Raw genomic sequence first — 18,116 nt, 5'->3', positions numbered from 1 at the left:
AGAAAGCTGCCCAAGTTGTTGAGAATACTGACCACCCGGTAGAATTTCCCTGAGCCTTTCTGTTTTTCATTTCACCTTTCCTTTGCATTCTCATCTCTTCTTCCTTCCTTCCTGTCTGACTTAGGGCAGGAAGTATGCTCTTTGCACCTGTCCTCTGTGCTGATTCCAGCTCCTGTCACACCTCCCGAGCCATTGCTTTCTTGCTTCTTCTCTCTTGTAGAGGGAAGTGCCTTTTATGGAACACTATTCTCATATTCCCCATGTGAGATCCTTTTCGGGGGTCCCCAGTCTTTTTGGCACCAGGGACAGGTTTTGTAGAAGACAAGTTTTCCACAGACCGGGGTCAGGGGAGTGGTTTCAGGATGATTCAGGATTCAAGCATGTTATTTACTGTGCACTTTATTTCTAATCTGATGCTGCTGGTGATCTGACAGGAGGTACTGATCTGTGGCCTGGAGGATGGGGACCCGGCTTGACATCCTGCAGAACTGCCTGACTCACATGCCCCAGGCAGGACTCTGAGATCTCATCCCTTTTTCCTCACTCATGAAAGAAACTTCAATGACTGCTTATTACTTACAAAACAGACAGCGTGGATTTCTCAGCTCCTCATCCAATGCTCTTGACTGTCTGGCATTTACCTCTCTTTCCAGCCATGGTTCCTATTATTCCCTTTTGTACCCTTGACCCAAGTCGTGGCAAGCCACACTGTCTTGCGTGTTCCTGGAGCTACTGGGGGATATGCCTGCTCCAGACCTTTGCTCCGTGTGTTCAGTGTCCCTCGGTCCCTTCACGTGTTTCGGGCCTGCCTCCCTGTGAAAGTGCCAGTTCATATGCCATCGCCTTCATGAAACAGTCATTCATCGGTCAGTTCATTTCAGTTGCTCAGTCGTGTCCAACTCTTTGCGACCCCATGGACTGCAGCACGCCAGGCCTCCCTGCCCATCACTAACTTCCGGAGTTTACTCAAACGCATGTCCATTGAGTCAGTGATGCCATCCAACCATCTCATCCTCTGTCGTCCCCTTCTCCCGCCATCAATCTTCCCCAGCATCAGAGTCTTTTCAAATGAGTCAGTTCTTCGCATCAGGTGGTCAGAGTATTGGAGTTTCAACTTCAGCATCAGTCCAGTCTCTGATAGACTCAACTAAAAGCATCTCCTTTGACTCACCACGTTTTCCTTGTACCGCTCTTGTGAGCCTTCATCACCTTCTACCTTGATTTGAGGCTGGATTTCATTTCCTCAGCGATATGATGAATTCCTGGAGGACAGGCACTGTTTTCTCATAATATATAGCACTTTACCTTCTCCTAGAAAGAAACAAGAAAGAAAGTGGAGTCGCTCAGTTGTGTCCGACACTTTGCGACCCCATGGACTGTAGTGTGCCAGAGCCCTTCGTCGATGGGATTTCCCAGGCAAGAGTACTGGAGTGGGTTGTCATTTCCTTCTTCAGGGGATCTTCCTGACTCAGGGATCGAACCCAGGTCTTCTGCACTACAGGCAGACTTTTTACTGCCTGAACCACCAGGGAGATACTACCTTCTCCTAGTGCTGCACAATAAATGTATTAGTTCATTAAGCAAATAGCCATTGAGTGTCTGCAACTAGTTTTCTGCCTTCTGTCTCTCTTTTTTTCAAAAAGTATTTGTGTGTTTGGCCGTGCCGGGTCTCAGTTGCAGCATGCAGGATCTTCCATCTTCCCTGTGGCGTGTGGAGTATTTTAGTTGTGGCCTGCAGGATCTTTAGTTGCAGCATGTGGGATCTAGCTCCCTGAGCAGGAATCGAACCCAGGCCCCCCGTATTGGAAGCATGGAGTCTTAGCCACAGGCACCAGGGAAGTCCCTCTGCCTTCTCTTCCTCAGCCAGTGTTTGCTGAATTAAACCGCCTCACCTGATGGCCCTCTTCCGTGGCCCCTGTCCTCTAATGCAGTCTGTACTTTGCTGCCAGAGGAATCGTCAACACTTACTGCTTTGGTCATTTTATTGTTCATAAAACCTCCCCGCGCTTCCTTGTTATTAACAAATAAAATGCTTCAGCCTAGTCTTCTAGGCCCTGTATTAAGTTCTCCAAATGTTAACTGAGTGCCTCGCTCTGTCAGAAGACCTCGTGGGAAATTAATGCCTGGTTTTACCTCTAAAGATGAACAGGAGTAGGTCATACTCTGTGTGTGTATGTGAGTGTGTGTGTGCAGGGGTGCATGCACATGTGAGGGTGCGTGTGTGTGTTGGAGACAGTGGTGCAGATCAGAGAGGCAATGCATGGTCGGCAGAGCAGCAGGACTCAAGGCATCGGCAGTGGAAAACATGGTGTGGGAAGGAAGCTATAGGAGTTTGGTTTGCTGATTGGAAGACTGATGCTGAAGCTGAAGCTCCAATACTTTGGCCACCTTATGTGAAGAGCTGACTCATTGGAAAAGACCCTGATGCTGGGAAAGATTGAGGGCAGGAGGAGACGGGGGTGACAGAGGGTGAGACGGTTGGATGGCTTCATTGACTCAGTAGGCATGAGTCTGAGCAAACTCCGGAGGAGACAGTGATGGACAGGGAGGGCTGACATGCTGCAGTCCTTGGGGTTGCAAAGAGTCGGACATGACTGAACACTGAACATATGTAGGGAAGACCACAACCCATGCTAAGGAGTGTGGACTTGACCCTTCAGGTCAAGGTTGTGAGGTGATGCTTGCTGGAGTTCCTGGGCTTCTGTTGAACCTTTGGAAAGGGGAGAAGAAGAGCTGTGGGTCTGAGAGGTTTCAGGGAGAGGAGGGAAACAGTCTTAGTTGTGTCTTGTGTCGACTCCAGGGGCAACTCCATGAAGGGTGGACTTGAAGGGGTCTCTGTCAGGAGGTAAGGAATTGAAGAAGCGAGAATGGAACAGAAGCAATACTTAGAGGGTGAAGTTGACAGGACTTGGCCGTGGAAAAGGGACATGGGGTGAGGGAGAAAGGAAGGGAGAGACAAGGACAGCCCAGAGGTTTCTGGCTTAGGAAGAAGAGGGGACGTTCATGGCGGGAGAAAGGTGGGTTTGTTCTCACACTGGCTGCACTGGCGGTATTCCGTGGTTGCCCCATTCCTCACCTGTCCAGAGGTGTTCCCCACTACTCCACAGCCAGGACCTATTGCCCTGGCCATAGCTCTGTCCTCACCCTGTCCTCTGTGGGTCGTGTTCATCCGCATGGCAAGGCTTGGGGTTCCCTCCAGCATCCTCTCTGAAAATCCTTTCTGTCTACCAGATCCTTCTCAGCCTCCCCCAGCTCCTCCACCAGGCTGTTCGCTCAGCCCTTGTTGATGATACTAATAGTTCCTCCCCACTCCTTCAGCACTTAAGATTGTCAGCAATTGTCACTACAGACTTAGTGCTCATTACAAATTACATTGTTGGGTATTTTTCAAATGTGTTCATGTCCTCTCCCTAACGAAGGAGCAGGTTGCCTAATGAGAAGGGCCTTGTATTACCGTGTATCCCCATAATGCCTACCGTAGCGCGAATTCCCCCTGGATGCTCCATGGGCACACGAAACTATAAAACATCAGGATTTGAGGCAGTGTTTTTCAAACTTGACTGTGTATAAGCAACATCTCAGGAGTGTATTAAAAGGCAGATATTTGGCCCATGGGTGGTTGTTATGCAAGTGGTTTGAACTAACACTTATAGAAACACTGGTTAAAAGACACTTAAAGGTCCACTAACCTAATTCTGTCACTTAACAGAGAAGAAACTAAGACACGGAGAGTGAGCATCTTGCCGTATTCTGGGTTATCTAGCGGCAGGCTCAGAGCTGGTGGGATCCAAGCTCAACACGTGGCCTGCTGCGGCTCCTCACCACCCAGCACAGGGCTTCCACCTTATTCAAAACATGTCTTTCTAAAATCTGAAATCCCCTTTAGAAGAACGAGCAACAGTTTATTTCACCTGAAGTTTAAACAATGTAAATGACAGATACATTGCACTTTGTCTTCTGGGAATTTCCTATCTTAGATACCAGGGAAAAAGAGAACCCCCTCTTTACTTTGCTTTAAGAGAATCCTAGAAGGAAAAATGTAGACTGTGGCTTGATTGATTAGATTTCATTTTAGCAGCATTTCTTCTGCCGAGGAAAACATCTGGTGAAGATGAATTGAGCCTAATTTTGTACAACTTACGTTTTCACGTTTTTTGTAAAACATGGCATTGATGAAAAAGAGAAATACTATTCCTCTTCAGTAGTACCTAAATATAAATGTCTATTTAAGCACATGTTGGTAGTTTGGGCAGTAAAGAGACTTGTTGGTTTTCCTTGACAGCATAGAGTATTAAGGAAAGAAATGCTGAATGTCATTTCAAGCGCTCTCTTTTTTGTATTTACTGCTTAAGAAAATTAATTCAGTGGCTATGATCCAATTACGGTAGACCTTAAGTCTGTCAGCAAACTTGAAATGACTCCAGATGAAAAATGTGGACTGCATACAAGATCTTTATTTTTGAACTGAAGAAATGCAAAGATTCTCCCTGTTTGGTTTTCCCTATTTCTTTCAATGCTAGGTGCCATGCACCAAAGTATCTACTGGGTTTTTTTTTTTAACCATAAATCTCATCACTCTTTTATATTATTAGCAATGTCCATTTAAATAAGAGATAATGTTAGAAAAAGAGATTGGGAGAATACTGATGAAATAGTTTATATGGATTTTGCTATGCCTTTTAACAAAGTCTCTCATGGATTCTTTGAGAGAAGAGTTATAGTTTTTTTTTTAAAACTGCTCCAGGACTTGGTTGTGGCATGCAAGATTTTTTTTTTTTTTTAGCTGTGGCATGTGAACTCTTAGTTGCAGCATGAGGAATCTCATTCTCTGACCAGGGATCGAACTGGGTCCTCCTGCATTGGGAGCACAGAGTCTTAGGAACTAGATCACCAAGAAAATCTCCCTATATAATTTTATATATAGTTATTATATATAGAGGGCTTCCCTGGTGGCTCAGCAGTAAAGAATCTGACTGCAATGCAGGAGACCCAGGTTTGATCCCTGGGTTGGAAAGATTCCCTGGAGGAGGGCGTGGCAACCCACTCTAGTACTGTTGCCTGGAGAATCCCATGGACAGAGGAGCCTGGCAGGTGGTAGTCCAAGCGTCGCACAGAGTCAAACATGACTGAAGCGACTAAGCATCAGCAGCATTATATATAGAAAAGTTGGTTACATGCAGTTACTAGACGAGTTTGGAAAACCTCACCCAAAGTGGTTGTCAATAATTTACGGTTACCTGAGGGGAGCTTTCATGTGCCATGAGACAGGATCTGCCCTTGGACTGTTCCCTTTTTCTATCAGTGATGAAATGGAAATCACGTGGCTGTGAATGCTTGTCCAGTAGAAGGATACCATCTGATTAATTAATGCTGTCAAAAATGAAACTGTCTGCCTTGCAAAATTGTGTGGGTCCATAACTGGACGTGTTCAAGCAGCACCCTTGTGATCAAATGTTGGAGATGCTCTAGAGGGCACTCTTGCGTGGGAGGGAGGTTGAACCAAATTACGTTTAAATTCCTTTTTAACCTTGATATTATTTGTGTACTGTACTTTGGCTCTAAGATAATTAGTAAAATTCCTTTCTTGCAATCAGTTGCAAATCTCTGATTTACACAGTTGGGTACCTAGAGCTTCTCAGGTACCCTGAGGACCGTGGTGGTATGCCATGTAGCTTCATGGGATAAATGTCTGCCGACAAGTGAGACCTTTAAGTGAGTGAATACATGCGAAATACTATAAGCACATTTCTTTCAGAAACACTGATTTCTACTTTAAAGGGCTCACTAAAAGTAAATTACAGAGAAAGGCAGAGCAGGAAAAGAGCATGAATCCCAGTGGAGCCAGTGTTCTTTCTGGTCCAACATCTTTAGCTGAGTGGCCCTTGAAGGAGCTTGGTGAGACCGCAGACCGTTTACTCTGGGGCAGGATGGGACAGAGCAGGCCCAAGTGTACTCCTCTTTCTTTTCTCACACACTTCCTTCATGAGGCTGGGCCAAGGAGTTTTCTGATAACTTTTAATAAAATCGGCAGAAATAAAAGGTGACTCTTCAGCTAGACATCTCACTGATTGTCTCCAATGAGACATCTTCCTTCATTTGTAGAGAATTTTGAAATTCCTAACATTAGTAATTTCATCTTTTTTAATAGTGAAATTTATTTTTAATTGAAGGATATTTGCTTAACAATATTGTATTGGTTTCTGCCAAACATCAGCATGAATCAGCTATAGGTATACCTGTATCTCTCTCTCTTGAACCTCCCTCCCAGTAATTCCATCCTTTAAACTTGAATCACAATGATATGGGTTTGTTTATTGAGATATGACTGACATGTATTAGTTTCAGGTGTACAACATAATGATTCGTTATTTGTATATATTATGAAATGGTCACAAAAGTCCAGTGAACATCCCTCACTGTGCATATTTAAGACTTTTAAAAAACATTTATTTATTTTGCTGCACCAGATCTTAGTTGCAGCATGTGGTGTCTCGTTCCCTGACCATGGGTCAAATCTCTGCTGGCCTTCTGTACTGTCAGTAAAGCAGCTTTTTGGGCAGTGAACTGCTGGCAGCCTTTGTGGCATCAAAGAGGGTGTACTCTGACCATGTTATTAATGAAACTATATGAAGTATTTTAGGCATACAGAATGTATTAAAATAATATGACAAAATTCACACACCCATGACCCAGTTTAAGAAATAAATCATTAACAACACAGGTGAACACCCTCGTGTACTCCTCTCTGATCCCGTTCCTCTCAGAGGTAACCACCATCCTTCACTTTTTCATGATGAGTTTCGTGCCTTAACTTTTCAGATGAAGAAAAGGAGGCACAGAGAGGTTGGGAACCAGCATCATCGCACATTCCGGACTGACGGGAGCCACAGGGTGCCTCTGCGTCTTTCCAGGGGAAACAGTTCACTGTTAGTACGTTTGTGCTGTTTCTCAGCCATTTTGGCACATGGATCTTCCTGGACTTAGGACGGGGTTACATGCAGATAAACTCATCATACACTGAAAGTGTATTTAATACACTAACCTGCCAAACATCACAGTTCAGCCTAGCCTGCCTTAAACATGCTCAGGACACTTATGTTAACCTATACTTGGGCAACGTCATCTGACGTGAAGCCTATTTTATAATGGAAAGTTGAATAATCCATATAATTTAATGAATGCTGAACTGCAAGTGAAAAACAGAACAGTTGTCTAGGCCCATAATGGTTGTAAATGTATTGTTTGTTTCCCCTGGTGATCACTTGGCGGATGGGGAGCTTGATTGCCTAGCATCATGAGAGAGGATCTATGGCACATTGTAAGCCCAGGAAAAGATCCAAATTCAGAATTCAAAGAAGAGTTTCTACTGAGTGCATATCACTTTTGCACCGCCGTAAAGAGGAAAAATCATTTCAGTTGAACAGTTGTGAGTCGGGCACTGTCTGTGATCAAGTATGCATGAGATGAGGTGATTTAGAGAGGATTTTTGTGGTCTTGATAGACTTTGTAACTTTGCATAATAAGCAATGGAGAATCAAAGGAATTGTAGCCAGCACTTCTGTGTTTGGAGTCTTGGGATGTTACACTAAGGTCTAAGTGGATACCATGAAGTTTGGAGACAGTCAGATGTGCAGGCTGTGTAGAATGGAGATTTCAGTGCACTGATCCTGTGGTAGCTCTGAGCTGTGGGGGGAGACTGCAGCGCTAGGAAGCCCCTTTCAGAGCCCTCCTTTTTCTACCTGTGCAGAGATGAGACATTTCCTAAACCTTCTCAATTGAAAAATACTACTTTAAAATATTTTCCTCGAAAAGTATCATCAGGACATTTGAATGGCTTCCTGGAAGAAATGAAGGTTCATGTGACTAATATGCATCTTCTGATGAATAAGAACCCAAAAGGTTGAAGAAATATGTTTGGAGCAATTAAATTTTTATCAAGAGAACAAACAAGATGATTTTCTTCTCACTGGTAGAATGATAGATCATCTTAAAATTCTGGAGGAAGCACAGGTGCTTTTCCCATTTTTATTTGTAGATTTTTTAACAGCCCATACTTTACACCCTGTCACTTCCTTCTTCTTCTTTTTTTTTTTCTTTAAAAATAACAGTTAACAATTTTCGCCTAGAACTAATTCACAGACATTTGAAAAGGTGGTATCTTTGGAGGAAGCTTGCAGGTGATCATGAGATCGTCCCCCAGATTTAATTTTATCTGGAAGGCTGACATTTAATGTCTATAAAAATCATCAAGGAAAGCTTTGGAAAATGAGCAGTACATATAAAGAAGATTGATGGGTTCTCTGGGAAAGAAGTAATAGGGAGCTATGAATTTCTGAATTAATCCATCAAAGGAGCAGGGGCATGTCAGACTATCCCCATTTCCCCATCTCCACCCTCACCCTGTGTTCACCAGTTGGAGTGCCCAGTCGCAGCTGGATTGGTTTGAGGACTCACTATTGTTTTTTTAATTTTCCTTTTTATTCTTGTCTTTCTCTAAGATAATATTGAAGTGGACTCTCTCCATCAGCTGTGTAAGGAGCAGTCTCTACCTCTTCACACCCAAATCATAGAACTTTCCTGTCTTCGCAGGATTGATAAAGTTGTGTAAGACCACAATTTCAGACATGGCATTTTTGTTCTTGTTTTCCAGACTGTTTATTCTATGGCTCCATTCCCTTTTCCACAGTTGGCAGAGTTGAGGGAAAAATACACTTACAACATTACACCATTCCCTGCCACAGTTAAGCCCACCTCAGTTTCTGGGTAAGGTCTTTTATTTTTTTCCTTTTTATTTTCATGATGAAAGACTTAATATCTTGTTATTTATATTATTAAACCTCAGAAATACATTCAAAATAGCTTAGTGCTTAAAATATGAATATCTCTTTCCCAAAGGCTTTGATTTAATTTCAGGAGGAAGATTTTTGAAAGTGTTACTTTTCAGAGAAAGTTGGGACATAAACTGAAATGGTATTTAGCAACCCTACAACTTATTTAAAAATATCAAATATTAAAAATCTCAGTAATTTAAAAAGTGTAGACTTGGTGCCTGAAGAGACAGATGAGCTAATTTAAAATACTGTGGTGACCAATTGACAAATATATGTACATAGGAATTTAATATATGAAAATGTACATCACAGTGAAAAGATACACTATTTAGTAAGTGGTGCTGGACCAATGAGACTCAATCTGGAAAGCAATAAAAATAGGAGTCATACTTTATACCACACATCAGGATAAATTCCATATAGATGAGAGTTAAATGGAAAAAAATGAAATAATAAAATAAGCAGCAGAAAATATGGAAGGATGTCTTTACTTCTTTGTAATTGGGAAGGTCTTAATAACTGACTCACAGTTTAAAAAATTAAGGAAAAAATTAAGCACTTTAAAAATAATTTTCTGCTTGACCAAAACCAAAACAGAGCAAAACAAAACAAATAAACAAACAAAAAAAAAACAACTCCATAAGCAGACAAGAAAATACTTGTGTAAAAATATTTGTAACTGATTTGTCTCATGTATAAAGTTCTTAGAAGTCCATAAGAAAATGACCACCCAACTGAAAAATGATGAAAGGAGGGGAATAGGCAGTTTACATATAGGCAGCATCACTTAGACTTAGGGAAACGCAAAGTGAGATTGTAAGTTTAAAGTGAGATTGAGATTCTGATTTTTCACCTATCAGACTGACAAAAATTTGAAAGGTCGATGTGCTTTCTGTCGATAAGGCTATAGGGAAACAGACACTCTTATACTTTGCTGATGAGAGGTTAATTACCATAGGATTTGGGACAGGCAGTTTGACAGTATTTCCCCAAATTATTCATGCGTATATCCTTTGACCCAGCAATTCTACCTTTCTGATTTACCCCACAAATATATTTGTACACATGCAAAACACAGTGTGTATAACGTTATTAACTGCAGTGATGTTTGTAATAGTATAATATTGGAAACCACTCAAGTGTGCACCATTAATAGCCTAGTCCGTAACATGGGCTATATAGATACAGTACAGTACATGCATACATATGATTATGTATACATGCAGTATAGTGTAGCTGTTAGAAAGATGAGAAAGAAGCTCTGTGTATGAATACAGAGGTTTTTTTTTTTCAGTTGAATAAAAGCAAGGTGCAGAAGAGTGTACTCTTATGTAGTATTCTAATACTTATGAAAAAGAAAAATAAGACTAGTCATATTTGCTTATTTAACTGATAACAAAGCTGAATAATACATCAGAAATGAGTAACAGTGATCACCCGTGGGGATTAGGTGAGGCAAGAACCAGACAGAAGTTGGACAGGGATGGGAGATGGACTTTATATTGGGTTGGCCAAAAGGTTTGTTTGGGTTTTCCTGTAATATCTTGCAGAAAAACCACATGAACTTTTTGGCTAACCTAATATATGTATATATATTTATATATTATATATATATTTATATATAATATATATATATAACTATATATATTAAAATGTGTATTATAAATATAATTATATAAATATTGTTATATAAATTATAGCATATATATATGTCATTTAATCATGTAGATATGTTACTTAAAAATAATGCCGCTACTTTTTTGAATATTCCCTTTTCTTTTATGTTTTCCAAGACGACATGGTAAGGTCAGAGACAGCGATGAAGAGAATGACCCAGATGATGAAGATGTTATTGCTAATGCAGTGGGGTGTCTCGGACCTTTCAGTGGGCTCCTGGCACCTGAACTGCAGAAGTACCAGAAGCAAGTTAAAGGTAAAGAGGAGGCCTCTGTTAGATAATCACTGTGTGTTGGTTCACTATAGGCAGGGTATTATTATTGTGGCCTATATATATAATATATTGTAGCCTATTGTTTCCTGAACTGACTACCACTGTTAAAGATCTTTATTAGAAGTATCCTCTCTGTTACTTTATCATTTAAGAGGATCTCTCTATTATGTGTCACATACATCATACCATGTTTCTTTTTCTTTATGATTAGTTTTGCTTTCCACTCATCTGATTCAACTTTGTGTGCTCACTTCCTTAGCACAGAGCCAGACATATAATAGATGCTTACTATATTCTGTTTGAGTTTAATTGGATTCATTATAGACTAACTTCTTTTCCACTATAGAAATATTCTTTAAAGCCAAAACATTATGGTAGCCTCTATTTGAATCTCAATGACCACAAATGCGTGATCTCATAGGACATTCTGCTAAATTCCTCTGCTTAGCCCAAGGTTTCTAGATTTGAAAAGATAACTTCCACTTACCAGTTCTGATTATCAATAGTTCTTCTGTTCAGAGCAAAACAGAACAAGTCTGCTCCCTCTTCTGCTGGATGTCTCTTGGATCCTGAGACCAGTCATCATATCCCCTAGAGCTTTCTCCATGGTCCAAGTTCAGAATTTCTTAAAGATGTGTCTTCCAGAACTTATAATATTCTATAAATTCACCTCTTAATGTCCAACAGTTTGGTAGTATTCCTCTTAAAAATGGTACTTTAAATTGAATGCCATGCTGTGTTTTTTTTTTTCCTTGCAGAGAACAGACTTCCTGTGGTCTGGACATTATCCATTCAATGAACTCTTTTGAAGCAGTTTGTTGTTCTCCCACTATGATCTTTCCTATCTTGGGTGGCAGTCCTTCCCTTAGGACATCTAATTCTGCCTCTTCTAGTTTGAAGACCATTCTCCTTGCTGGAAGAGTACAGAAACAAAAGATGCCAGGCACCTCTGCGTTCTCTCTGCCATCTGCTAGCTTTATACTGCCTTTTCAAAGTCACGAGCTATTTTCTCATTTTTTGTTCTTCGTGCTTTTTTTGTTTGTTCATTTTGTCATTGGTGTTTGGGTCATGGTAGTTTTAACCCTCAGCATGTTTTGTATTTTAACCTGCTTTAATGTTCGGTTCATGTCATTTTGTGTGTGTGTCCTTGGTATGTACTCCCTTGTCATCTTTTGAAATGACTTAAAAAAAAATCTGAACTCAGCCAGGGTTCTATTGATTTTGTAATGTCTTCTTCCTTCTCTTTTGTTGCCTGAATTTTAGCTTTTGGTTTCTGGCCATGGGATCAATATGTATTATAACTCTAACATTTTGAATCTAACATTATAGTGTATTATTAACTCTAACATTTTTATAGTCTGGGTCTGTGTTCCATTTTTCTACCCTGTTATTTTTTTCTGTGCAATTATGTACTCTGGTTTGACTTGATAACTTTCTCCTAAATTTCATCATTAGTCTTTGTTGTTGGTTTAACTTTAGTTTAGATTAGCAGATCTCCTTTTAATTTTCTTCTCCTTAGAGAAGTATTTTCAATAAAAATATCAGATATTCAGTCTTTATCTGAATAACACTTTCAGCAGATGTTAGGATACTTGAAATCTCCTAATAATCTTTGCTTTTAAAGCTTGTCCCCAGGCTGGTTTTACATATTGTGTTAGAAAAATCTCAGTTTATCCCCTATTGCCTATGTGACATGGGAATGTATTCTTACACAGTACTTATTTCTGTTTCTTGGCTTCCTGGGTGGCTCAGATGGTAAAGAATCTGCCTGCAAAGTGGGAGACCCAGGTTTGATCCCTGGATCGGGAAGATCCCCTAGAGAAGGAAATGGCAACCCACTCCAGTATTCTTGCTTGGGAAATCCCATGGACAGAGGATCCTGGTGGGCTATAGTCCACGGGGTTGCAAAGAATCAGATACGACTGAGTGACTAACACTTCATTTTCATACTTGGATGTAATCTCAAATTTAAGGATAAATCTAGTTGTTGGTGTCACAGGAGCAGAAACCACACCAGATATAACAAACATAACAGAGAGTCAGGAAATGCTTATTAAATGAATAAAAACATTAATTTCTAGTGATACTGTGATCTGAAGTCTTGATAATCTTGTCTTGCTATTTTTAACTAAGGAAAAAACTCACATTTAATGCCTAACTAAACCCTGCAAATGGTCAATTCCTTGTAAATTGTCGTTCAGTTATATGGAAATCTGTACCCTGACTTTAGACAGCTAGAGTTGTATTTTTCTAAGGGAAGTTTAGAAAATGGCAGTGATTTTTATGTGGAAACAGCTGACCTTATATCCATATAATGATCAAAGTGGTAATAAAAACAATGAACCCACACAGCTCATTTCAGATTACAGTTAGGCTAATAAGAAAATGTGGAAGTATTTTCAGGACCAAATAAAAACCAGTACTAGACACATTCTAGTGTCCCTGGATTTTTTCTGTGGCTCAGAATTTCCTGGAGGTTAAGATACGACCCTGGGTTATATGGTGTCATCAGTTCCCACTCAGTTCTGTTCCCCTCCAGTGACACCATCTCCTTGGCTCTCTTCCCTGGAATACAGAATCAAATGGGGACCAGAGTCTGAGATCCAGTAACATTGCAGAGCTGAGTCCAGGAGCGATCAATTCCTGCCGAAGTGAGTACCACGCAGCTTTTAACAGTATGATGATGGAACGCATGACCACGGATATCAATGCACTGAAGCGGCAATATTCTCGGATTAAAAAGAAGCAGCAGCAGCAGGTTCATCAGGTGTACATCAGGGCAGGTAATGTACTTCGTGGAGTTAATTTCAGTATTTCTAGGATGGCCTGGGAATTACTGCTTACTCTGGCTTAGCACCCACCAACGCAGCTGGCAGGAGACAACAGCGTCTTTACCTTTTGACTTTTTATCTTATCAGACTCTGAAGAAGAAAAAGGTCCAAAGGACCAGGCAGCTGATGGTATTGAACACCTCTTTGCTCTCTGTGCTTTTGGAGAAGGGTTTACAAATGATGAGAATGTTACAAAGCCATGTAATCCTTGGATTTGAGACATTTTGGAGTTCTTGCTTCTTAAGCACCAGCCATTTGGAAGTGGAATTTAGTCATCTGTGTACTAGTAAATTAAGCTATTCTTCAGTCATTTAGATAGTAATATAACAGATGTTGTGATCAGAGGAAAAGGAAAAAGCCATTTCTATGCCTGGCTGATGGGTTAGCAGTGTCTTGGGAGTCTGCTGAGAAGAACACAATTGTACTGTAGTTGGAGATGCTCTTTTCCAAGGATTGTTAAGATTCTTTTTTTTTCTTTAAATTCCCCAAATCCCAATGAACAGTCTGCTTTATTGTTTAATATATGCTGATTTGGGAATTGGTTTGTCTTATTCTAAGTGAAATCCTAATGAAAATGATGCCAGTCCAGAGTTAACCACGGTATAAATTTGACAGGTTTTTAAGAGACTGGTGAGCATGTGACTGTCTTGCACAAAAACTGAATTTACCTTTCACTTGTCGGGAGGAAGTAGGCAACTTCTTGAAGATTCTTACTTTATCCTGAATCATTATAAAAATCTATCACAGAAGAAACTAAAAACTATAACACTTTAATTTTCAAATCATTGATGCATACATGTCCTCATTTGTCCTTAAATCTACAAGGAAAGCAAGAACAGATGTTTTCATATCCTTGTGAAAAATAAGGAAATGGTAATTCAGGAAGGCTTAGCAATTGTCTAGGATTATATAGCTATAGTGAGTGGTCAGGCCAAGACTGTAACCCCCATGTTTTGAGTCTTTATGTAGTTCTGTTCGAACCACTTTCAAAAGCTTTGGATGGGATGTTGAACAGTTGCCTTTGGGTACTAAATCAGCCCAGAACTATGGTCTGTAGGTCAAATTCTGCTCAATGCCTGTTTTTGTAAATGCAGTTTTATTGGAGCACAGGCATGCCCATTTGTCTGCATATTGTCTATGATGGCTTTTACACCTCAGTGGCAAAAATATTTATAGTCTGGTCCTTTATAGGAAGAGTTTGCTGACCCCTACCTTAGATCATGGTTTCTGTGGTTATTTTTAGAGAGATTGCTGCTCAAGGGCCAGAGTTCAAGAACATTGCTTCTCAGACTCCAGTGTGAATATGCATTGCTCGGGGATATGTTAAAATGACGAATCTCCTTCCTGTAGCTGTGGGGTGGGGCTAAGATTATGCATATCCAATAAGCCTCTAGGTGATGCCACTGCTGCTGGGTGAGGACTGCGCATTGAGTGGAAAGGTTTTGGAGGAGATGGTGGAGGTTAGGGTTAGCAGCACAGGTTTTGGAGGAGATGGTGGAGGTTAGGGTTAGCAGCACAGGTGGAGAGAGTGAACTTCAGCTGGAGGCAAAAGTTCCCAGCATCTGGGATGTCCCTGGTGGCCCAGTGTTTTACACTGCCAACGCAGGGGGCACAGGTTTGATCCCTGGTCGGGGAACTAAGATCCCACATGCTGCGTGGCATGATCAAAACAAACAAAAATGCTCAGCTTCTGAGATTTAAAGAAAGGTGGTGAGGATGGTGGTTGAGGTACCACCTTTCTAGGTTAGGGAGGACAGGAAGTTAAGACATTTTAGTCCTAGTAGTTTCTGTTTTTATGAAGAAATTGGAGAAAAAGTTGTTTGCTTGGGAGTCAGTTGAAGGTTGTGTAGGAGCTTAAAGAAAGGAATGAAGATTTAGATTGAACACTGAAAGCAATGGGAGAGGGAAAGAAAGTTTGTCCAGTGCAACTGAGGACCTAGAAAAATAGACAGTTATGAATTTAAGGAATATCAATCCACATAACTGTGTGAATCCCCCGTTCCCCACCCCCTACCCCCAGCAGCTTTTAGCTCCCATTTTGGAAGAGAGAACGTGAATTGTGGCTTTAGAGTGGAGTTTTGTCAGGCATGTGCGGTACAGCCATTGGGATGTCGAAATGTGGTTATTGATGAGGTGTGGTCCAAGGGATCAGCCACGCACCTAACAGGGTGGTGGTGGTGGTGTAAGGGAGCCAAAGAGACGGTGAGAGATTACGAGAGGACTGGGGGATCAAGGAACCGGAGTCTCCATGGTTCATTACCAAGAACAGTTACATCCAAGGTCTGAGAGCTGGAAGAGTAAGGAGAAGAATAGGAGAGGCCAGTGGTTTTTCATGTGAGGCAGATCCAGGTGATGTTTAGGAAGGAACTGGACAAGCTGAGGATGGGTCAGTCATAGAGGCCGCGAGGTAACTCTGGGAGGTAGGAGGACATAGAGTGAAGGGGAAACGGGTGTCAGAGTGTCACGGAAGACTGGACTGTGACCAGGGGTAGATAGGTGGGAGCAGTTGAGAAGCACCCACATGACCTGGTGATGTCAGAAGGAAGGCTGCTCACACAAAGATGCCAGGGTCTTTTTCTGCTACTTTTGCCTGCAGCTATTGTCCCTGCGGCTATGAGTGTGCAAACTTCATTGAAAACAGGGGCTTGGTCATAGCCCCAGGAGGGAGATGGTACTACTGTTAATAGTGTTTTCCAGGGTCAAGTGCTTTCCTGTTTTCAATTTGCTTTCCGAGTCTGCTCAGGACACAGGAGTGGACCTGGGACCAGGCCCGTGATGCCTGTGATGTCACTGCATTTTTACCACCTCCTTATCACTTCTCTCATGCTGCTGTCTCTCACTTAATAACGTGCAGCGTGTGGTTTTCCCACCTCTCAGATGCTGACAGCTGGCAATCCATATGGTCATAGTGTTTGACTTATTATTTAAAAAAAATTTTTTTTTTCCCAAAGATTTCCTAGATATATAGCCTGGGAGGCTGCTTCCCAGAAACAAAGCTCTCATTAGAGAGCCTGGACTCTAACTGGTAATGAGGGGTCAGAGCCTGTTCCTTTTGTGTCCTCGGCGCCTGGTCTCCTCTGTATGAAGGGAGGGAATCTGCACCCCAGGCTCAAGGACTGAACTCAGTTCCTGCTGCCTTCCGTTCCATGACTCTGCCCTTAGCTGGGAAATGTGTGGGCAGGGGGCGGGACAGCCTGTGTTAACTCCTCTTCCAAGATGGATGTTTTTCTCTGTGGTACCTTTCACACGACCTTTCAACCTTTCTTTCAGACAAAGGGCCGGCGACCAGCATCCTCCCGTCTCAGGTAAACAGCTCTCCAGTTATCAACCACCTTCTTTTAGGCAAGAAGATGAAAATGTCAAACAGAGCCGCCAAGAATGCTGTCATCCACATCCCTGGTCACACAGGAGGCAAAATATCACCCATCCCCTACGAAGACCTTAGGACCAAGCTCAATTCTCCGTGGCGAACCCACATCCGTGTCCACAAAAAGAACATGGCCAGGACCAAGAGCCAGCTGGGCTGCGGGGACATGGTCGGGCTGATAGAAGAGCAGATGGAGGGCTCCAAGACTCACAGCCCGGGGGCGGCCGAGGCATCTCCCTCAGATTGTGCCGGGACAGCTCGAGGCGAAAGCGGCTGCTCCGACGGCAGCACAGGCAGGACCATCGAAGGGCGGTCTCCGGAGCCGGTGTTCGGGGACGCAGATGCCGACGTGTCTGAGGTCCAGGTGAAGATAGAAGCCTTGGAACTGACCCCAAGGGATGCTGCTGCTGGTTCTGAGCCCAGGGTGCCTCCGCCCAGCCAGCGGCACTTCCCGGAGCCACCCAGTGCCCCGGGAGGAAACAAGGTCCCCGGCAAGGCCCCCCACGGCGGTAGCCTCCCGAAGACGCCCGTCTTTAGCCCCTTTCCCAGCGTCAAGCCCCTGCGGAAGTCCGCCGCCGCCAGGAATTTGGGGTTATATGGTCCGACAGAAAGAACCCCAGTCGTGCAGTTTCCTCACATGAGCAGGAGCTTTAGCAAGTCCAGCAGTGGCAACGGCAGCAGCAAGAAGCGGTGACCTTCTCTCCGAAACCGTCCGCATTCACCTCTGCGCGGCGGCAGGAGGGTTCCGCCGGGTGGACGGCTCCAGATGAGCTCCGGTTGTCCGCTGAGCGTGAATCCACAGGTTCGGAGATGAGCAGCGGTCCTTAAAACATGGGAATGGGAAATTGTATCATTGGCGCTGGAATTGCGGTGTCTTCTGATTACGGATACCGTGGGTTCTTGTGGCAAAATAAATATTGTGGTTTTAAAGTGTTTGCCCATCTTTTCCTTGTGAGCTGTTTAGAAAAGACTTTGTATCTAGACTGTTAACTCTTCTTCCTTCCCTTCTGTTCTGAGGGCCTTCAGGATCCCAGTGGCAAGCCCCGAAACTTCCGGTTCTCTGGGTGTTATTAATACTCAAGCATGCACACTAGCTGGCTAGAACAGAAACTGCAAAAAAGAAAGTTAGTTTCTTA

General features: G+C 42.4%; 1 protein-coding gene across 4 annotated transcripts in view; it reads left to right on the top strand.

Moving 5' to 3' along the window:
• The window catches only part of TBC1D30 (TBC1 domain family member 30), a 92,410-nt gene extending 74,500 nt beyond the window's left edge, over positions 1 to 17,910 (top strand). For all 4 annotated transcript variants that reach the window (XM_020882819.2, XM_070454652.1, XM_020882820.2 and 1 more), the window contains 4 exons: positions 8,651 to 8,763; positions 10,625 to 10,764; positions 13,359 to 13,565; positions 16,884 to 17,910. In XM_020882819.2, coding sequence (XP_020738478.2) covers positions 8,651 to 8,763; positions 10,625 to 10,764; positions 13,359 to 13,565; positions 16,884 to 17,674 — 1,251 coding nt within the window. In that variant the 3' untranslated portion in view covers positions 17,675 to 17,910. The remainder of the gene's footprint in view (positions 1 to 8,650; positions 8,764 to 10,624; positions 10,765 to 13,358; positions 13,566 to 16,883) is intronic.
• The last annotated feature ends 206 nt before the right edge of the window (positions 17,911 to 18,116 follow it).

The sequence above is a fragment of the Odocoileus virginianus genome, chromosome 24 (assembly GCF_023699985.2).
Source record: "Odocoileus virginianus isolate 20LAN1187 ecotype Illinois chromosome 24, Ovbor_1.2, whole genome shotgun sequence".
Taxonomy (NCBI): Eukaryota; Metazoa; Chordata; class Mammalia; order Artiodactyla; family Cervidae; genus Odocoileus; species Odocoileus virginianus.
Note: the sequence above shows the minus strand (reverse complement) of the source record. Positions and strands in the feature narration are given on the sequence as shown.